Below are 23035 nucleotides of genomic sequence, written 5' to 3' on the forward strand. Positions count from 1 at the left end.
TTTGAAGAGGTTGTGTGCAGAAGGATCTCCTCCATGCCTATATCTCAGAGGGATGATGTGGCTGGATCCCATGTTACAGATTTGAGAAATGCAAGACAAAGCCTTCATCTTTGCCTCCTTCTCTAGTTTCTCATCTGAACTGATATTATCGAATCTTTCATATACCACAGCAGCTGATCTTCTGCCTTAGTGCAATGAGGAAGCTGTGAAACATTTCATCACTTTGCTAGCTGATGGGCAGGCAGGTCTGAAGTCAGTATATCCATCATCAGCCTTCACCAAGAATCCTTCAAGATATTGGGAAAGTCATGTTTCTGGAGCCCCAGAAACTCTATATAATAGCACCTCAAAATCCAGCAATTCTTATCTTCAGTCAATGATTTGATAACAAATATATATATATATATATATAAAAATCAAAGGAGAATGAGCAGATATCTCCTCGTAAAGTAGGATCAGAAGTGATTGCATTGTGTGGAAGTCACTTGGATCTCCTTGGTTCCTGTTAATGCAGAACTTTGTTTTCTAGCAGACCTTCCAACATCTCCTTTGAGTTAGCACTTTGATGCTCTTCCATGCACACCAATTCAATCCCATCTGGTTTTAGCAACTGGTACCTTGGGACTCATCAAAACCAGAAATCATTTCCCATTTTCAAGTAAATGGCTTTCAAATTATATGAAATAATTATGTCTGTTTTGCATGGCACATAAAATCTCGATGGAATTCGTCATTGAGCTTCCCCTCTGTTCATCAGCTATGATAGCAGCCTGTTTTGAAGGTAGACTGTTTCTTTGCAGGGCTGAAATTACTTGGGTTAAACCAGTCTGTCTGCTGATGACACTTGATAACTGTCGCGTCTATCCTCCTTTAAGAATAATGGAACCTAAACATTATATCTGCATATGTCAGGGGTTCAGGTAACTCTTGCTACAATTAGTAATTGGTCAGATCTGAAAGTCTTGATCTGGATTCAAGGTTTTCCCAAAAGAAATAGTGTTGAGGTCTATTTTTCTGGCACCAGCACATTGCTTAGAGATAGACATAGAACCACGTGCTCTTCCAGGCTCAATCATGGAAAGACTGGAACTGTTGGGGCTTCACAGGGCTGCACTTACACCACAATAGTGGCTGTGTCTTCCTCCACGTTTCTTGTGGAGAACACTGTCAAGATGATGCTGTTATCCCATGTCTTTCCCACCACATCTGATCCTGCTCTGGAAAGTGAGAGCATAAGAGCTCAGCTGAATGTTTCCACATGGCTGCTTCTACTCCTGCTAAAAAAATGGAGTACTGGGAGAAGGAAGGAGTAGTGCTAAGCATAAACCAGCACACAGCCCTTCCAAGAGGGATGAGGGTTTTGCTCAGAATCATCCTTCAAGGTCTGAGGAGGCAAGGAGGGCATCACACTGTGCAATGGCAGTGAGACTAGGCTGAGATCCACAGATATAAACACCTTTGGCAGACCCTCTCTACACAGAGGTGTCTGGTCCACACAGGGTGAAAACAGCTCTGGGCTTCTCCAACCTGGGCACAGTGATGCCTGGTGAGCTCCAATACTGACTACATCTGTTCAGCAAAGCTCCTGAGCTCACTAGCCAGACCGGGCACTAACTCACCCAGATTCACTGGTTGGGCACAAGCCATCAGTTCTACTCCCAGGGTACTGGTTCATGCTCACTCTGCAGAAGTCCAGGAGTGAGGCTTGCCTTTGCTTGGTATATCTGTCTCCAGCACTGACAACCAGACTGCACTCTCTTGGTCCACATCAGGCTTGGAAGGTGAGCCATGAGAGGCTATTGGGCTTTTTAATTGGAATAGGTTTGAACCAGAGGTGAAAAGCTCTCACATCCTATTCCATATTCCTCACTCTATACAGCTGCACTTCAACCCCTCCAAGAAATTTCCTTTTAAGGATAACTTAGTATATCTCCCCACTCTTTTTTGCAGGTTCTAATATTTGAAGGGGAGCAATAAACAGCCCACAGCCTGTCACACAGGCAGAAACAGAGTGGTGAAGAGCTGTGTGCTAAACCTGCTTCAGTGTCCATGAGAACCAGACAGGAAAAGTAAGAGGCAGGTATCTGCAAGAGACCCCCTCTGGTGGCTGTGCACTGGGGAAGACCCCCTGCTCAGAGGAAAGAACATGTCAGCTGAAGGCTAGGAACACAGCTCAGGGAGAGCAAGAGGGACACAACCTTCCCTGAAGCTGCAGAAGAGAAAGGGAAGAAAGGAAAGAAAATGGCCAGGACAAAAGTGTTCTAAGAAGAGAAATAAATTAAAAAAAAAAAAAAAAAAAAAAAAGAAAAGTCAGGAAAAGCAAACCGTGGCACTCACACAAAAAAGAAAATATGAATCCTCTTCCCCTGCCCCCGCCCCTCTAGACTCCCTTTCTTAACCTGCATGGCTCAAACTGTAATTGCCAGAATTTCAGAACTACCCATCCTCCTGCAGTTGCACAGAGGTCTCCTCTCCCCCAAACAAGTAATTTGCATGTTGACACAAGAACTACACTCACTTACTTGCAAGACAGCTGATTAATCCCTTCGATGTAGTAGCATACCCCACCATTGACACAATAGGACTTGGCTGTTTCGTTGCATTTTCTAGCATGCCCAGACCAGGAGGAGAGAGTTGTGGTTACTGCAGGGGAAAAAAAAACACACACACACACACAGACACACACAAAAAGGATATACTGTTATTTCCTTTGTTGGGCAATTCTGTTTTCTTAGATGATTTTCAGTTAGTTCACTTGCCAAAGTAAAAACCCCAGAGCTACAAACCTCAGCCTGTGCCTTTAGACTCATATTCACCTCTCCAGGTGCTGGGGCTGCTGCGACTTGACTTCTCCTTTCCCAGCAAAAGTGGCAAAGTGAGTGTGAAGTTGAGGACTCACCCTTCTCCAAGTTGCTAGCATGTCAGGACAAGATCATCCTTTCAGCAAGCTCTATGGAGAAGTGCTCCTCTCCCAGCTCTCCTTGTGCTCCCCTTACACATGCATGCAATCCTGCACCAGCAGGAAGGCAGGAGGTCAGGAAGCCCAGAACACATGCTCAGAGTCACAGAGTCATGGTGGCATGCTGCTGAGGCATGATTTGTACTAGGATACTGGACCAAGATCCAGAGATTCTGTAAGGGGACATTTCAATTTTAGGAGGATGCTGCAATTGCACCACATCTCTTAGATGATACAAGTTTTCACAGCCAGAAGCAAATGCCCTCATGGTCCCCAGAGCAGGTCCAGTGCAAGGAAGAACAACCCCATTTCTCCTTCCCCAATTTCTGAGCATTTCTTTGTCATGTCCCAATGGCTCTGCTTCTAGAGACCAAGGAGAAATTTGTTATGAGAGGTCAGTCAGCCCTGGCTTGTGCTAAGAAGAAGGAAGTCATATCATGACTCAAATTTCCTGGGATACAGATACTTTTCCAAAAACAATGTGTTTTATGTTGTTGTTGTTTTTGTGGTTTGTTGTTGTAGTTGTTTCCTAGGGAAAGGCGTTCCAGCCATGTAAGGTAGAAACAAAACTATGTTTTAGGATAGATGATTTCACCAAGCCTCCAAAGAAGTTATTGCAAAAAACCCTTAAATATGAAAACTCCCAGACTTCTGTAGGGAATTTCAATTTTCCCTTCCAATTAATCTTGATGGGAACTAGAAACCAAAACTATCACAATAACCTTGTAATGAGTTTGTATAATTTATTCCTCTCTGAGATAGCACTGCATCTAAAACCAGTGGAGAGCTGTCCATTCAGGAGCAAGAAGCTCTAATGGATATCACCCAAAGATTCTTTACAAGGCCTCTCCTTTAGCTATTGCTTGATCCAGCCACTTAAACCAAGTCTTAATATCAAATACCATTTTAAAACTGAGCATGGAAATAAAATCTAGACTGGCAGCATGCAGTTGCATCCCCTAATGCAGTCAGATCCAGGCTGTGCATAGGCTTCTGGAAAAAGAAAGCTGCTGTGCTTTCTTTGCTGTGCAGCTTTCTTTGGGATGCTTGGGCCAGTTTTCTGGAGGCAGAAGCAGTGGCAGAGCAAGCAAGAGCCTGCTGGGGAAGTGTGAAAATTGTAGGGCAGCAGGTACATAGAGTGACAGCAACTGGCCATTTGAACAGTCCCTGAGTGCTTCTAGGCCAGCATACAGCACGCGAGCTGCTGAAAGTCACTGGCAGGGTGACCTTTGGTTTGTGGTGCTTGCTGGTGTTTAATGAAGTATATGAAAACTGCATGAGCTCTGTTAAAGCTGCAAGTGTGCCATCAGATCAGAGAGCACCAAAACTTCATGAATCAAAACACTGATGCAAATGGAAAAGAACACGGATGAAGAACAAGCACAGCCTGAATGAAGCCATGACCCCTGCAACCATAAAACTTATCAACTGCTAGTAAGCAAAGTGATCCATGGCACCCATCTGGCTGGAAGTCTCACTTCATAAATACTACAGGATAGGACCATGTTCTAGAGTGAACCTTCCACAGCAAAGCAGGAGGGCAAAGGACAGAGAGGGATAAATAAAAAAGAGCCTAGAAACCACCCAGTAGGAAACACTTCAGATAAAAAGGTATACTTTGCACCAGAAAAGATGGACAGGAGGATGCAGTGCTGTGTGATGTTCCAGTAACAGAATGGATTACAGTCCTGACAAACTAGATTCATCCGATTGGGATTATAATGGCATTTTTATCCAGATGAAAAAAAAAAAAAAAAATAAAATAAAAATAAAAAAAGTCTTGCTCAAAAAATGTAACAATCTGTTTATCAGTGTGGCCCCCTTTGTCATACTTTGAAGTATGAGAGGCCAAGGGGGATTTCAGTGGGTTTCTACCACACTAGCAGGATATACCACAGACTCACAAGCAATGCAGGCACTTAGGAACTTCATGTGTAGCTGTATTCTGTTGTTCTGTGCTGTTGCTTACCAGCCTGAGCAACTGGAAATATCTTTACAAATATCTACCTGTTCCTCAGTCATCTGCAGTTCAATGGCTGATGTCAGTAAAGTGAGCCTCATGTGCAGTTTATTTGCAGTCATGAATATTCATTCACCTCCACTCCAAACACCCAAAGCTAGGTTTTATTGTTGCTGTTATTTATCCAGCCAATGAAGACAGTGTTGAAAATACACATGAGAGATTCAGAGTACTGTAGTCTTTCAAAGCATCTATTTTCTACCACACATCTAGCTTATTCAGCACTGATAGGGCAGCAGAAAGGAAAACCATGTGCACTGACATTGCCATATGGACTGTCCTTCACATAATAAAACAATCATCACAGAATCACAAAATCATTTAGGTTGGAAGAGACCTCCAAGATCACCCAGTCCAACCTATGACCTAACACTAACCAGTCTTCCACTAAACCGTATCACTGAGCTCTACATTGAAACATCTTTTAAAGACCTCCAGGGATGGTGACTCCACCACTTCCCTGGGCAGCCCATTCCAGTGCCTCACAACCCTTTCAGTAAAGAAGTTCTTCCCAATATTCAACCTAAACTTCCCCTGGTGCAACATTAGCCCTTTCTCCCTCATCCTGTCCCCAGGCACATGGGAAAACAGACCAACCCCCACCTCGCTACAGTCTCCTTTAACGTACCTGTTGAGAGCAACAAGGTCACCCCTGAGCCTCCTCTCCTCTAGGCTAAACAACCCCATCTCCCTCAGCCACTCCTGTGAGGGCCACATTCTGCTCCCTGTCCCCTTTCACCAGCTCAGGGGGCTGCATACCCATAGAACAACTGGTCTTGCTGCTAAAGACTGAGGCAAAGGAGACATTGAGCACCTCAGTCTTTTCCTCATCTCTTGTCACTAAGTTTCCCCCTGCATCCAGCAAAAGATGGAGATTCCCCTTAGTCCTCCTTTTCGAGTTTATGTATTTATAAAAACATTTTTTGTTATCTTTAACAGCAGTAGCCAGACTGAACACCAGATGAGCTTTGGCCTTTCTACTTTTGTCCCTGCACAGCCTCGCAACATCCTTATAGTCCTCCTGAGTGGCCTGCCCTCTTTTCCAAAGGTCATAAACCCTCTTTTTCTTCCTGAGCTCTAGCCACAACTCTCTGTTCAGCCAGGCCAGTCTTATTCCATGCTGGCTCAGGGGGCACATGGGGATGGTCTGATCCTGAGCCTTTAAGATTTCCTTTCTGGAGAGTGCCCAGCCTTCCTGGACTCCTCTGCCCTTCAAACTGCCTCCCAAGGGACTCTGCCAACCAGTGTCCTGAACAGCTCGAAGTCTGCCCTTCAGAAATCCAAGACAGCAGTTTTACTGATCCCCCTCCTGACTTCGCCAAGAACAGAGAACTCTACCATTTCATGGTCACTCTGCCCAACACAGCTCCTGACCACCACATCTCCCACCAGTCCTTCTCTGTTTGTGAACAGCAAGTCTAGCAGGGCACATCTCCTGGTAGGCTCACTGAGCAGCTGTGTCAGGAGGCTGTCTTCCATGCTCTCCAGGAACCTCCATGATTGCTTCCTCTGGGCTGTATTGCATTTCCAGCAGATATCTATGAAGCTAAAGTCCCACACAATTACAAGTGCTGGTGATTGCATGACTTCTGCCAGCTGCTTGTAGAACGTCTCATCCATTTGGTTTGGTGGTCTATAATAGACCCCCACCAGAATGACTGCCTGGCATAAATTATAAATATTGGTAAAATATATAGTATAGGTATATATATATGTATATAAATTATAGGTATAAATTATCAGGCATAATCAACACTGGTTCATGAAAAGAAAGTCCTGTCTTAGTAATTGGATCTCCTATGGTAAGGTTACCCATTTGGTGAATGAAGGGAAGGCAATGAATGTAATCTTACTGGATTTTAGTAAGTTATCAAAAGATACTGTGTCTCATGGTATCTGTGAACACTGGGGGTGTTCAAGGAAAGGTTGGACCTGGTGCTTAGGGACATGGTTTAGTGGGTGACATTGGTGGAGGGATGATGATTGGACCAGATGATCTTGGAGGGCTTTTCCAACCTTAATGATTCTATGATTCTACCTATTCCAACCTTTAACCTAGTACTGACAAGTCCATCATTAAACCATGCTACTAAGTTCTACAACTACAGGTTTCTTGAAGACCTCCAGGGATGGTGACTCAACCACTTCCCTGGGCAGACTATTCCAAGGCCACACAATCCTCTCAGTATAGAAATTTCTCCTAATATCCAACCTAAACATCCCCTGGTGTAACCTGAGGACTTTTCCCCTCATCTAACCACTTGGAGCAGTGTGTCCTGTCAATCAAGAGGGCAAAACGCATTTTGGGGTGCATTAAACACAGCATAACCAGCCAGTCAAAAGTGAGGATTATCTTACTATATTTAGTACTGGTGTGGCCTCACCTTGAATATTGTGTGTAGTTCTGGGCTCCACAATATGCAAAGAATACTTGAATGCATCCAGAGGAGGGCAACAAACTTGGTTAGAGGGAAAGCATGTCCTATGAGGAGAAGCTGAGGACACTTGGCTTGTCTAGTTTGGAGAAAAGGAGGCTAAGAAGCAACCTCATTGCTCCCTACAACTTCCTGAGGAGGGGAAACGGAGAGGGAGGTGCCGATGTCTTTTCCATGGTAACCAGTGATAGGATGCATGTGAATGGCACATAGCTGTGCCAAGGGAGGTTCAGACTGGGTATTAGGAAAAATGTCTTTCCAATGAAGGTGGTCAAACACTGGAAGAGCAAGATGTTTGATTCCCCATGCCTGTCAGCGTTCAAGAGGCATTTGGATAAAGTTCTTAACAATATACTTTAACTTTTGGTTAGCCCTTCCAACCGAACTATTCTATTCTATTCTGTTCTTTTCTAGCCTAGCCTAGCCTAGCCTAGCCTATTCTACTCTAACTATGCAGAAAGACCATCAGTGATTACGCAGGGAATCTTATACCATGCATGTTATTTAACCTTCTCAGGCAGACCACTAGCCCTGTTCTCCGGAATCTAGTGAAAAACTCTGCTTGCAGTCTCCAGAGAGTTAATTAATGCAGCTTGGACTATAAATTTAAGTTAATTTTTCACAAGCTACAGCTAATGTCAAGAAAGCAAGGAGACAGGGATAGTTTTTCTCTCTCTCTCTTTTTTTTTTTTTTTTTTTAATAAAGTTGACTGGTGGGTTCATAGAGTACAGACACTTTATTCTCTCAATATTTAGACATTCAGTTAGACAGATGAACTCAGCTGGTCAGAGAGTGTATACAAATTGCCTGCTCTGTATATGCCTCATGTACTTACTGATAAAACACAGAATTGCTGAGGTTCCTCTCAAGCCAGTTCATCCAACTCCTTGTCAGAAAAACATGGCTGAGAAGGTGTCTGGCCATTCTATTGCTTAGCTGTAGCAGGGTAATCCTGGTGTGAGCCACACTAAATCCATGATTTACACTGATTAATACACTGCAGGACTGTTGATCCTAACCATTCTCTCTGAGGCAGGTTTCTGTACATCTGGTACAACACTCCCTTCCCTTAATAAAAACTGAATGGAGGCTAGATGCTCACTTCTGCTATCTGTACATAAAATTGAAAGGATTTGTGCAGACTGGGGCTCACCAGGCAATGGATCAGTGACTCTAGAGCTCATAAAAATTCTGCTCCTGTATGTTTATTACTTTGGAAATGTTCCAATATTTACTCCTGCATTTTATTAAAATAGATCCTGCTGGAATTACCTTCCCAGTTCCTGAGGAGATCATGAGGATCAATATCTGCAGACTAGAAGCTCACCCAAAAATACAAATGTCAGACTGCAGGACACTCATCTGAGAGCAGCAGATACTGCTGATCAAAACCACACAAGAAGCACTCCCCATATCATCCATCTGTACTATTCTGGTGTTTCATTAAGGAACAAGTTTAAAGACTGAAAAGCACCAGGAGACTACTTGTTTCTGTGGGACAGGTAGCTATTGAAGGGACAAAGTCCTGTGTTACCATAAAGCCTCTAGTTGCTCCTGAAGGCTGATCTCTCCAGTTTTATGCAGTTGTTCTTCCCATGTTTTTCTCTACCACCAGCCTCCCAGAATGCTTGTGTTAGCATTGCAGTATTTTATTTTCCCAAATCCCCATCATGAATTGTAATAGCAGCAACATGATATTTCAATGAGGGGATTTGTTCAACAACTTAAAAAGCAGGGCTAGTGCCAGCAGGAATGCTTTGCAGGTGGGATAGCTTAAGCACAAGAAGTGAAGCAACATGCCAGGATCACACGATGGAGTCAGACCAACAGTGCAGATCTCCTGGTACACAGCCTCCTGCTCAGAAGGCTGGGCTTACTGCCTTCTCCAAAGGGATGTCAGCTTCCAACCCACACTTTATTCCACACTCCCCATCTTTGACTTCAGAGTTGTAGAGACCTGTCTTTACATCACACCTTGAGTATCATATCAGATGGGATGGTTGCTTCAAAAATACACAGTGAGCAAAATAAGCAATCAACATCACCTAACACCACAAGGGCACAACACAGCGATCTCTGCAGACCAACAGCAAGATCTCCAACACGTCCACCTCAAGGCATCATGCCTGCATGTGTGCAGGCTTCACTCAATTATCAACCACACCTCCGGTTCTGGATCCTAAATTTATGGTTTTAAATTATCTGAGTAAAGGTCATGCCAGGACTTATTTTTAGTCTAATATTGAAAACTGGTCTGTCCACATAACCCTTGGCAGGCCAACTTCCATCTGCTCTAGCTGTGCCCTGTGCTGGCTGGACACCCTTCAGCTCCAAACCAACTGCACCATGCTCATGTTTTTACCACCATTAGCTCTAGGAGGGTACAATGCCTTCAGACTGGACTGACCTGGAGTGAACCGAGATTGAACCGAACCTATCAATTAATGCGTAGATCTGCCAAGGCTATCCAGTAAAGGCCATGCAAGACTGGACTTGAGGAAAGGTGGGTGGAATTGGCTGAATTTGCTCAGCACATCATCTAACCATGGTTAAAAGTTGTTGAAGTTTTGGTTCAACTAGATGTGATCAAACATGACTTAGAAACCATATCATAGAAAAGATACCACTGAGCCATTATAATCATGGCAGTCCTCCAGGCTTATCTCACTTGAGAGAGAGGAAGTAAGGAAAGAATTCCCATCACCAGCCATGCTAAACATGGCAGTAAATGGGAGAGGGAGAGCCTGAATGAGTCCAACCCAATAAGTCCAATTACATCACTATGATGACAGCTATGAAATCTGTGTGCCCACACCGGTGCACTGCGGGATGGACTTAATCAGAGAAAGAAGGGTTATTTCACCTAAACTTCCATGGGGATCTTTAAAGGGACTTCAGGTAGCACTTATGATCCCCAGCGGTTGAAGTAAAAGCCCCAGAAATCAAGCCAGAGCTCAGTTTTCATCGAAGTGCCTCACGTTATCTCCCAACCCTCATGTTCCCAGCACAATTCAGCTCTGCTTCTCTTGCTCTGTCTGTCTTCCACCTTCTAATATGATCCCAAACCTCACTATGCTGCAGAGCACACATAGGGTGAAATTAGGTGGCCCAGCAAACACTGCCCAACCTACACAGGCTGGTGAAGTAAAGGCACTCAACCAGATTAGCTAGACAGTGTCCCAGACAAACGAGATGAAGCAGAGTCCAGATGAGCAGCTGCAATGATCCACATGTTGTTTCAGAGCACCTGCCCATCATTGTCAGATCCTCTTGTATTCTGACAGCATCCAAACTGTACTTCGTTTACACAGAGAGAATAGACTATATTCTCTTTTTACCCTTAAGAGTTCAACTGTTGGTCCAAATAGAGCAAAGGAAGTAGAGGAGAACTCAACAGCAGAAAATGAGCAAAAGAGGTTACTTGACCTTTTCAGATTTCAAACATTACCTTACCTTTTAAAAATGAATCTTTGATAACATTTTAGTATCTTTGTCCTGCATAGACCTTCCATCTCAGAATGCTCTACAGACTGCTCTACAGATTGCTCTGAAATTCATTCCATTTTTTTCTCCATCAAAATGTTTCTGAACTTTGAGAATGACTCCTACTCTGTTTACCAAGAAGGTCTGTAGCCAGACTCCTGAACCTTTGTCTATCTGCTTCAAGCTGCACCGTGACAGGATCACATTACCATTTTGAGTACTCTGGATGTTGAAATGAGTATAAAGGACCTTTCTCTCCATATCAAGGCACGCAATCAAGTTACCCTACCCCTGCAAGTTCCTGCATGTGAGCTGAGCCATTGTAGCCATCCAGTGCAAACTCCTAGCCTTTGATAAACGTAAGATGACACGTCTTATTTAACACTTTTTCACTATGGACAAGGCTACTGCACCTATCTTACACTTCCTAGACTCAATAGGAAGACTCCTTTATAAGAGCAGTAGGCTTATCTTCTCTTCTAAGCTGCAGTGCTTTTTTAAGAAAGCATATCTATGGCTTCTCTAGTCCAACAATTCTCAGAATCAAACATATATTCAGAGAAGGTGTAAGACAGCCATATCATGTTAAAATATGCAGCAACACAGAAGGACTTTCTCAGACACTGGAGATTCTCTTTCAGAATCTGGCCTTCAGAATCTGGCTTGACCGTGCATACAAAAGATCAACACTACACCTGTAAGACCAGGACAGCTCTCAACATACTCCATGGCACAGCTTGTTACATCTGCTACATGGCACTGAATCTCATCTGAAGGTGTTCACACCACTGAATGAGTGGTGCCCCACGCACATACCCTGTAGCGGGGGCACCAGGAAACGCGTCTTTTTGCCTGGCAAGGTTCCAGTACTCTGAGTATAGCATTGTACCCATATGGACTGGACCAGGATGCAAGGCAGATTTGAATCCAGAACTTCTGAGTTTGCTGTCTTTAGTCCCTGGTCCAGACTAGCATCAGGGTTGTCTCTACAGCAGAAGAACCATGAGATCCCTGGGTTTCTACATATTGTTATAAGATTTGTGAAGCCCATATCAACCAGTACCCTGTCAAAGAGAACCAGAGGACCTGCTGCAGCCAGCTTAAAGGCAAGGGGTACAGTAGCTGGGAAAGAGATCCCATGCACACTATCATAATGACACAAATATTTCTGAGAACTTATGGTGCAAGCTTGCCCCCCTGCACTCTGTAGCTTTGTGTCAAGTGCCAGTTAGGCATGGGAAGATGTTGAGCTGGAAAACAGTAGGACAAAACATATGCTTCTAGAGAAAAAAAAAATAAAATTACCCAAGAACAGAGACAGAACACCTTGAAGACCTGGGTTATGTTTTGAGTGCTGTCTGGTGTTTAAACCTGCCTCGTGTCAAGTGTGCAGAAATGCCTAGGGGTCTGTGGCCACTATTGAAGAGGAAGAAGGTAGGGGTGACTCAGGATGTGGAAGGATTTGCTAGTAGCTACATTTATGAGGTCGTAAGTATTAAACAATACTTAACAGTACTCCAAGGGGGAAATACGTGATTCCTGTTCCAGATGCAGTAGTAGAAAGGAAGGCCAGACCACCCAGGAAGAACCTGGGACCTTACAGAAAAATACTAGTTAAAAACATATACAACAGGAGCAGCAGGGAGATAGGGGGTGAGGCACATGGGGCTACACAGAGTGATTGGATTTTACCCTTTTACCCATAGGGACCATCTGAGCCACATAGAAGACATGGTGATCTTCTGGAGTTATTGGGTCTAACACCTGTACCCAGCCTGCCTGGTAACATGCCCACCTTGCACCAGGGTCCAAACAGAAATGTAAAGATGTGACCAAGCTGCCTGCACAAGGTGCTCTCCTTTCCCAGGGAACTGCAGCTATCACCAAGCTCCAGCTTCCATGGTGCTTTCTCAAGATGGTGTTTACAATCCAGTGGATCATTTACAACCTTTAAGTGAAACAACGAAAGGTGGGACAACCTATGTTGCCAGACAAGCTTATGAATATAAATATTTAAAAGAATTACAAGAATTTTAAAACAATGAGACACTTGTCATCCTTCCAGATCATCACACCTCACAACATTTTCATTACTTCCCCATAAATTAGAAACGTGCAATTCTGTGATAGACCAGTAGCAATCATGTATGAAAATCAGGGGGGACTATGATTAGATAACAGCAGAGAGCAATCATAAAAAAGGAATGTAAAGGAAAAAGTCGATTACAGTTTTAACTACGGAGACTTTACCATTTCTTTATACCATTAAGAAAAAAAGCAGACGGCCAAGGGTGACATTTCTATGTTGAGAAAGCAGAGGATAAGATTTTTCAATAGAAGAAACTTCTGTGGAGGCCACATGGTGATTTTGTATGTTTCCTTTCTATTGCTGAAACTTTGCTTTCAGTGAAATTAGCATATATCTAATGTGATGCAAATATGTTGCATGGACCTATGCTGATGAGCCCAAAGGAAAAATCCTGAGGAAGGACAGTACAGTACATGCTGCTACATCTCAGTATTATGTCACTGTTGCAGTGGAAGCCTAAGAACAATGAAGGAGCAAATTTTAAGTGGAATCTTCTAATCAGAAAAGCTTTTAAAGGATACCTGACTAGTCCCGGCTGTGCATAGAATCAGATTTCTTTTAAAATAATAAAAGATTGAATTTTCCAAACAAAAAACATTCTCACGAAATCTGCTAAGTGGAATTGTCAATACAGAGGCACAGCCAGCTGTGTTGTCAGTTCAGGGTGTGAGCAGCTGGAATAAAAATATAGCACAGATCTTGAAATAACTTCTTGGTCCTCAGCTCTCTGGTGCCTTTTCATCTGGATTGGATCCCAGTGGGTTATCCAGCATGCTGACAATCTCTGTGTGCCGCAGCGTCCATGAGCAGGGAGAGACTTTCCATCATAGAAATAATGCCCTCCATTAGAAAGAGCTGAACCAACAGCCAGGCTTCTAGATTTCCACTTGTATACATTGCTCCATGTTTTGATTTTTATTTGTGTGCCTATTTTTTACAGCACTCATGACAACTGAATAGAAGGGAATGCTAAAAAGCACTTCCACCAAATCAAATCAAATTAAACATTTGGGAAAATCTTTTATTGCTTTGTAGAGATTCAAGAAATAATGTGCCAGCAGGGTTCAGCTGTATTTTCTGCCTTTTTCTTTTGACTTATTCTTAGAAGACTTGTGTCTCCTTTCCTGTATTTCCTGTAGCCTTTTTTTTTTCTTACCTAGACTCATAAAAATAAAATCCCTAAACCCCAGGTTGTAACAATGACATCTTACAAGTGTCAAAAAAACCCATACATTGAAAGAGCTGCAAACGTTTAAAATCCATCTCCAATTTTAAGTAGCATGTTCTTCAGGTTACCATCATAATAGTTATTGACCTTTTTCCTCTCTAAGATGGACACCAGCAATATAAATTGTATTTTGAAAGATTTAGTGAAAGATCAGAGCTTTGGGAGAAATCAAAGAGAAGTAGCAATTAAAGAAGATTCCAGGAGGAAATAAAGCATTTATGTAAATTGTCTCATAAAAACAAAACAAATAAGGGGAAAGAAACTATAAGGGGGGTGGGGAGAGAAGTACTTACACTCTTCTTCCATAACAACTATTTTAGTTTCTGAGGCTGGTAAAACTTGTGGTGCTTTCGTTGTTCCTGGGAAAATTAAGGTAAGAAAGTAGTGAACAAAATATCTATTTTGAGCTGAGAAGATTGGGCTTAGCTACTACAGGGAGGAGGACAAGAGCAGGTGCTGCTGGGTGGCACAGGCTGGGGAGACTATCGATATGTTAGTAGTGGTTAGAGGACGCTCAGATGGGTAACTGTGTGAAAGAGACAGATAAATGAGTGCCTCTGCGGGGTATAGCACAGGGCATGTCAGTCCCCTTGCTGTAAAGGGACATCATGATAAAAAGACAGAAATGGCTCAGGAGTCACCAGGCACATGACGAGTGAAACTGCAGAAGGTTTTCTTAGCCCTGATGGCCACAAGAGTGCAAAGACGAGATCACAGACACAGGGAGAAAAACATGGAGCATAGGAAAAGGTGAGATGGTCTGATGAGCTTCCACCCTATAACTATTTGCAGTTCTGCAGCACGAAGTAATTCTCTTACAAGAGATGGAAGAATTGTAAACAGATGAAGGCCAAGACCCGAGGCAATATGGAAGCCCAGTACACATAGCTATTTCCTCCTTACAAAGCAGGATATTGGGAAGTCCATCGTCCATAGTCACCAGCTCTGATCAAGCCAGCTGGCAGCAAAAGCCCCCTCTTGGTCAAAGCCCCTCATGACCCTCAAGATGTGCAAAGGAGAAAGTATCAGGAGCCTCTGCTGTGTGCACAGCACCCTTTTAGAGACAGATGGTAAGACCACTGGGAAAAGGTAAATTAAAAGGAAAGCAAAACCACTTTTCGGATAAGTTTAATTTTTCCTGTGATGTTTAGCAAAGGGGGTGGTGGGATATGAGTTTAGGAGTTGTCTAGAAATTTTCTGAGGAAAAAAAAAAAAGAGTCTAAAACTGCCACATCTCAGCTGTTCTCTCATTCCTACTTGTGATGCCAATATTGGACTATTCAATAAAGAGGACTGGGAAATGGGACATTTTTCTAAGAATGCAGCTAATTTACCTCAAAGTAATAAAAATCAGAAAATAGCACCAAATCACAATATGTTTTTGCTAAAACCCAGAAGCATTTCCTCAGAAACTGATACCCTTCCAAAACTTTTCAATGGGAAAGCTTTTATTTCTGAGCTGGGCATTCTGTGGAAATACCATAACTGCAGAGAAGAGATGAGCTACTGGGTTTGGCTGATGGGCATTTTCTAGGTGACAAGGGGTCATGACATTACCATAGAATAATAGAATGGTTTGGGTTGGAAGGGACCTTAAAGACCACCTAGTCCCAACCCTCCTCCCTCCTCCCCTGCCATGGGCAGGGACACTTCCCACTAGATAAGGCTGCTCAAAGCCCCATCCAACCTAGCCTTGAACTCTTCCAGGGTTGGGACATCCACAGCTTCTCTGGGCAAACTATTCCAGTGCCTCACCACCCCCAGAGTAAAGAATTTCCTCCTTATATATAATTTAAACCTAACCTCTTTTAATTTAAAGCCATTACCCCTTGTTCTATCACTACACTCTGTGACAAAGAGTCCCTCTCCAGCTTTCCTGTAGCCCCCTTTAGGTACTGGAAGGCTGCAATAAGGTCTCCCCAGAACCTGCTCTTCTCCAGACTGAACAACTCCAGCTCCCTCAGCCTGTCTTTGTGGAACAGGCGTTCCAGCCCCTTGATCACCTTTGTGTCCCTCCTCTGGACTTGTTCTAATACATCCATGTCTTTCTGGTGCTGAGGGTCCCAGAGCTGAACACAGCACTGCAGGTGGGGTCTCACAAGAACAGAGCAGAGGGAGAGAATCACCTCCCTCACCCTGCTGGCCATGCTTCTTTTGATGCAGCCCAAGGTACAGTTGGCTTTGTGCAGGTGCACATTCCTGTTTCACGTCAAGCTTCTTGTCAACCAACACTCCCAGGTCCTTCTCCTCTGGGCTGCTTTTGATCCATTCTCCACCCAGCCTGTATCTGTGCTTGGGATTGCCCCGGCCCAGGTGCAGGACCTTGCACTTGGCCTTGTTGAATTTCATGAGGTTTGCACAGGCCCACCTCTCAAGCCTGTCCAGGTCCCTCTGGATGGCATCCCTTCCCTCCAGTGTGTCAACCTCACCACACAGCTTGGTGTTATTGGCAAACGTGCTGCAGGTGCACTCAATCTCACTGTCCATGTCACCAACAAAGATGTTAAACAGTGTTGGTCCCAATACTGACCCCTGAGGAATACCACTCATTACTGATCTCCGCATTGTGGCCACTCTTTTTCTAAAGAAAATCTCTTTTCATTGTGGCATTTTTGATGATTTGCAACAGATTTGCATGACTGAAATGATCCCTTGTGCAACTGATATCTGGACTGAGCTTGAGGGAAAGAGGGGAAGGCTCCAAGGAGAGGCCAGCTCACACAGTTCTGATTAATTGCTGTAGACTCCCTAGAGTTTTCACAGAGCAGTGTTGAGATGTAGCCACAACACAACGAGTGCTAAGGAACCCAAAGAACAATGCAGGTTGGGACAGAAGAGTGCACACACATGGATTCAGAGGCAATCAGATGCCTTGGGGAGTTTTCTACTGAAAGAAATCATGGAGGAAGGGAGTGTGCAGATGTGAGGTGAGGAAAGCTGTCCAAGTCCCAGGAAAGCCCAGCAGTAGGGACAACAGGGAATGAAAGAAGGAGACTCCATGAGCGAGAAGTGCACAGGCACAGCTGAAGGCTGCTCTGCTCTGGGTAGCTCCAGGGAGCAGCAACAGAAGAGTGCAAAGAGGGTGTCAGAAGGGCAAAAGTCTACAGTGATCTTCATCATCATCTTGTTTAACTTTGCAAAGGATGCAACTAGCATTTAATTGCAAATACCCGCTACTCTGCCAGGTGACCTTCAAACAGCAGCAGTGAGGTATGCATGCAGCTGAGTGTTGAAAGCCAAAGGCAGATTTTCAAGGCTCCTTAGAAAATGGATTAATTAAGACACCACCACAAGCTGGGCTATCTTTTGTCTACTAGACCTGCAGGACCTTGCAGCCTGCAGCTCCCACTACGCAAAGGTACAGGGCAGATCTTTTGGTGTCTTTGGTTGCTTTTCTACTCTTAACACATTTCTAAGCAACTCAGGTGTGTCCTCACACTCCCTGCAACATGAATGAGAAAGCCACCTGCTCCTGCCCTTGCCAGACACATTGCCTTCCTGAGAAGGAAGAGTTGCACCCTGCTAGATGCAGCCGTTACCAACACACACAGGAAGAGTCAGCTGGTAGTTGTATGGCCAGATGTGCCATAAGCAGTGTGCAGGCTCAGGGCCTTGCTGTGATGGGCACTATTCAATCAGTCTTCCTCTTTTGCAAGCGGATTGCTAGTGGCTGGAAAGAAGGAGCCGAATTGGCGCACAGGGCTCTGGTGGCAGGCACTCACTGCCCGTGCATGCAGCTGGAACTGTTTGCATTGCAATGGGACAGACAGAGTGTGAGTCAGAAAAAAGGAGTGGCACTGCTTCAGTTAGCTTACTCTGGACACCTTTCCTGTCATGGCTGGAAAGGAAGCAAAGCTAACTTCACAAGCAGAAGGTCTGAGCATGGGTTGTCTTCCCCAGGTTTTGCAAGCACTGGCTTTTTACAGGCAGAGCAACTGAGGAGGAGGCTATGTGATTTTCCAGCCTCACAAAATAAAGACTCATGACTGCAAGCACTGCTGAGGCAGAGGTTAATAGAGAAAAACAATGCCAGAAAGCAGTGGGAGAAAAATACCTTCCTTCACATATGACCAGTGCTAATAAAGCACAACAGCAGAGAAAAAGTATCGCACCAACAGGCTGCATCGCAGAGAGCCTAGGCTCCCACAGTGGCTGTTGTGAACGGAGGAGGAAGAGCTTAGGCAACAGAGCTTGTACAGAGTCATCCCTCCCTTGGTCACACCCGTCCAGCTTCTGGCAACCACTGTGGGGACTTTCTGAGCTGGAGGGTGCATCCAAACCATCATGTTAAGCAATATAATTATTATAACCAAGATAATAATAAAACCACCTAACCTCAGACTCCATCCGCTGAGCTCTAAGAGATGGAGCACACATTCTAGGATGAAAACCAGAAGCAACTTCATTCATCACAAAGCTATGGTTTAATTACTTGTGTTCTGGTGAGTTTTGCTTCTCAGAAATTCTTAAAAAAAAATAAAACATCAAGCTCACCATTTTTCTTTCCTCCTTGCCCCTTTTAAAAAATACATAGACTGTAAGTTTATTTAAAATGTAAATTTACCACATTGCTAGTGACAGATAACAAAGATAAACATTTATGCTAAGCTGCAATTTTTCTTATCTCCCAAGATTGTTTTACTCGATACTCTGAAAGCATGAAACAAAATCATAGATCACGTGCAGAACCTCCCACTTTCTGCTTGAATGACAGATGGCTCAAGACATTTGCTGGCTTCTTCACTTACCACTTCTCACATTCAGGCTGCCTTTTGCGGTGTCTTTCCCTAAAACGTTCTCCGCTTCACAGCTGTACTCCCCAGCATCTTCCAGCTTCACCTTGTTGAACTGCAGTCTGGAAATCTTTCTGTTGAAAAGTACAGCAGACATTTCTTATTCAGTTGCTAACCATCTTCATAAATTGATAACCATTCCTGGCCCTACTACACTGCCTAGTAAGTCACCCCTTCTGGAAGAGATGGGCTGCCCAGTCTCAAGAGCTGAATAGACCAGGTCAGGATTCAAATGAGACCCTTCCCAGGAATCACAGCCATCATGATTTCCTAAATGAACATCTCCTCTGATCCCATTGCTCTTAGCCTGATGCCACGGTTTGGTCTGGCATCTGCTCTCATTTTCAGAAAGGCCACATATGGACAGTCAAGAAGTCTCACAAGGGGTTGAATGCAAGAGCCCCAGCTTCCCAGCAAACAGACTTCCTGTACCGGAGAAAAGCCACTTTAATGAAAGACAGCAAGATCTGCCTGCAAAAGGAGACATTCTGCACCTTCCTCAGCAAAGAAGCAGCTCAACTTTTGTGGCATGCCCCCCTGCCCATCTCCAGCAGTGCCACACACTCTATCTCAAACATGCACACTATGGTTATAGGGTAGTGCACCCATGTATTCCATCCTGCAAACCACAGCTCTGTGGTTTGACCTAGCAAATAGCTTGTAGCTTTATCCAGGCAAGCAAACGGGACAAGTACTTCGTCTCCCCCAAATACACATACTCCAATGCACTACAAACATGTGAGGCTGAACCTCACATGATCATCTTATTGCCAGAAGCACCTAGAAAGAGCAGAAGACACCGTATGTGATGACTTCCCATGTGACCCAACAACCTGTGCTCCATGTCTCATGGGAGTGGGAGCAGCTCTGTGGTGGTACAGGGAAAAAGAGCATCACCTTTCCCACCACCTGTGACTGATGTCTCATTCTCCAGAATGCCTCTCACTAAAAGGCAAAACCCTTTGTTAAATAGTTCAACAGAGATCTTTAGCGGCCTTCAACACAAACCAAAGGCTGATTGAGACTCACTCCCTCATCAGGCTTTCTGTTTTACTAGATTTCCTTCTGGCTTAGACAGTTTATCAAAAAACATCCTGTGTTCTCTTCTGGTGGGAATATCTCTCCCTGCTTTCTACCCTTTTGTCTACAAGCTTTTTTCTCAGGTCCGTGTCATACAGCAACTAGACTGAGAAGTTTGTAAGCACTGACAGCTTTAAAAAGAGGTCCCACTGGCCTGGCCTACATTTCTGAAGGCAAATAAAATTCTTCTTATGTGGAGAATAATCATTAACTTTGGAAATATTTGCAAAGTTACATATGTCATCTAAGAAAGACTTTTTTTCAGACTGTTGAAAAGATATTCCATGCAAATTCCTTCACAGAAGCACACTGACATCTCTTTTAACACCCTGACATATTGTTCTACTAGAGCCAGGGCACAAGGACACAGTATGAACATCTCACTGGTTATATTAGTAAATTAAAAGCACTTGGAGATGACTTGGTACAGCTCTCAGGATACAGGTGCTGCCTCATTTTGCAGGATGCAGTCAAGTGTCCAATTGCATGAGTTTGGGCCCCAGGTGGAGGAATTTTTAAATGAATGTGTGCCTCCTGAATCCCTCTAATCCGAGGTCTCCCCTAATCCACAGTACAAAGACATTTATTTGGGCCAACACATTCAAACAAGGGGACCTAAACTAGCAGGCTGATTCCGTGTGGTGCAAAACTTCCTTGGATCCCAGTGTGGGATACTTCCCTGAAATCTCTCAGGTCTCCAAGGGTAATCTGCAATAAATAGTCCTGGGCATTATGGCCTTCACTGTGATGCCTCAGGAGTTAACATGCACCCAGGAGACACAAAGCATTTCAGGGCCACCAGGGCCTGTTGCTGCCCATTGACAGTTGGGTGCTGCTTCTTACTGGGGAGGTGTGATGGGCACCTGAGGAAGGAGGCTGTTGGCACTGCAGGGCTGTAGTGCCCAGTGCAGGACCACGTTCCCCTCTCCCTCAACAGAGATGGGTATAGTAAAAACAAAGGGTCAAGGTGGGCTCCCAGTAGTACTGCACAGATTCCCAGCAAGACTGCCCTCAGCACAGCCATTACTTTCTCTCAGTTGTCTCAACCTTCACTGACAGAACACACCATCTGTTCATAAACCACCCCTAGCCAGGCTTGCAGCTACTGCTGCAACACAAAAAGAAAAGCAGCACGTGTTGAAAGCAGCAAGACAGTGGTGCTTACACAGCTTTGAAGAGCTTTAACCTAGTAGCCTGTAGAGAACACCAGCCTTGCACACCAGCATGTTGAGGATATCTGGTGCATAGCTGAAAGCATTAATGAACATGCCGCCTTCAGCTGCCGGAGGACAGATATTCTAATGATTATTGGCCACACCATGATCTCACATGCACAGCACGTTTCGCTGCATGCAGTAACTGGAAAAATCCATTACAGCATTAGAATATCACCTAGGTATGCGATCATTTCCAGATAAAGGTTTTTAAGTCCCAAAGATACAAATTAGTAAGTAATTTAGTGACACAAAAAGCTAATGAAAGGGGTCATACTTGACAGATTCATCTCCAAGAACATGATGAGAGACATGTGGTCTTTTACCTGGAACTGGAGGAGAATGTGATCAGAATAAAAAGTAATGCTGGTATTTATAGAACCTCAGCATCAAGGTGAAACGAAAGAGGATTATTTTGTTTTAATGCTCAAGATTGTTGTACTGCCAAAAGAGCTTATTTTTATTTTCTATCACAGTTGTCGAATTTATCCTGGATTGCAAGATTCCCTTGAAAAATCATGAGTTTTTCTTGCTTTTTAAGCCCAGACCCATGGTCTGAGGAGTATGGTGTATAATGTCAAGTAACAGACTTCAGGGAAAGAGATGAAAGGTACAGAAGCAGATGAGATTTAATGTAGAACATAGATACAGTAAAGAGAATTTCCCTATTCCAGTAAGCACATAAACAGTCAGAGAAATATCTTGTTTCACAGCATTAGTCATGCACCTTTTAATTCACATGGATAATACTTGCGCACTAGATGAACTTAACTGAGAATGTAAAACAGGTTAGACTTTACCTGACCTATGTGTGGCAAAGAGAAAGATGACCAGTCCAACTCTGTTCTATTTTACTATCTTCAGGTGCTTCTGAAATACCTCAAAACTGCCTAAGAAATTAGTTTTGCAAGTTTGTGTTCTTCTTCCTGTTGCCCCCGAGGGTAGACATTTTGTTTATTTGACAGCTGAGGTGTGTTTTTAAATAAATACCAAATATTAGCACTAAGAGGAATTAAATTGCTCACAAGAGTTTTGTATCAAGTCCCATTCTGCTCTTCTGGGCAAAGTGTTTCCTGGGGACACTAGCCCCTGGAAAACCCTGTCGTGTGCTTTCAGGAGGGTGCCTGGCTGCCAGACGATGCCATTCTTCTGGAGGAAGGCACTGCCCTGGGCTGTTTGTTCAGTGAAAGGGCCAGGGTCCCTGACAGATGCCATCATTTCACTGTAGTGCAACTCTGTTGACATTTCTTTACTCCAGGGGAAAATCTGCCTCATTGTATTTTCTGACCCTCAGCACATATGACTTAGCCACGCACTAATTATCTCCTGTAGTGCCAGTGGAGGAGTAAGCCATGGGGAATATGTTGTCTGCAAGCTCTGGGGGATAGAATTCACAAGGAGACCTTCAGCCTGGCCAGAACAGGATCCCCCAAAATACCTTTTCAGCCAAAAGAAAGAGTCCCCCAGAGGGCAGTTTGGAGTGCCAATCTCCAGATTACAATGGGAAACATGGAGATCTGCCCTTGGCCATGGCCTACACAAAGATCCTGGCAAATTCTGGCCATGAAGGGTGGCCTCATTGCTGTAAGCTCATCATCTCAGAGTTAGACATCTAAATATGAGCTTGGGCCCTGAGGCCTCCTGTCCAGTTAGAGGAAAAGAAACAGGCACTTCATCTCATCTAGAGAGGAACTTTTCATGACAGAAGTCATGCTCCCACTAGCACTTTGGTT

The 23035-nt window shown here is 44.0% G+C and overlaps 1 protein-coding gene across 4 annotated transcripts in view; it reads right to left on the bottom strand.

Annotated features, from left to right (window-relative positions):
* NRG2 (neuregulin 2) overlaps nucleotides 1-23035 on the bottom strand; it is a gene marked incomplete at its 5' end in the record, with an annotated part of 177219 nt that overhangs the window by 33814 nt on the left and 120370 nt on the right. For 2 of the 4 annotated variants that reach the window (XM_082771876.1, XM_082771875.1), the window contains 3 exons: nucleotides 2523-2643; nucleotides 14509-14574; nucleotides 18964-19082. In XM_082771876.1, the coding sequence (XP_082628002.1) occupies nucleotides 2523-2643; nucleotides 14509-14574; nucleotides 18964-19082 (306 nt within the window). The remainder of the gene's footprint in view (nucleotides 1-2522; nucleotides 2644-14508; nucleotides 14575-18963; nucleotides 19083-23035) is intronic. The other 2 variants (XM_082771874.1, XM_082771877.1) reach the window with 1 other exon arrangement.

Source organism: Aythya marila, assembly GCF_965140915.1.
Source record: "Aythya marila genome assembly, chromosome: 14".
In the NCBI taxonomy this organism is placed as follows: domain Eukaryota; kingdom Metazoa; phylum Chordata; class Aves; order Anseriformes; family Anatidae; genus Aythya; species Aythya marila.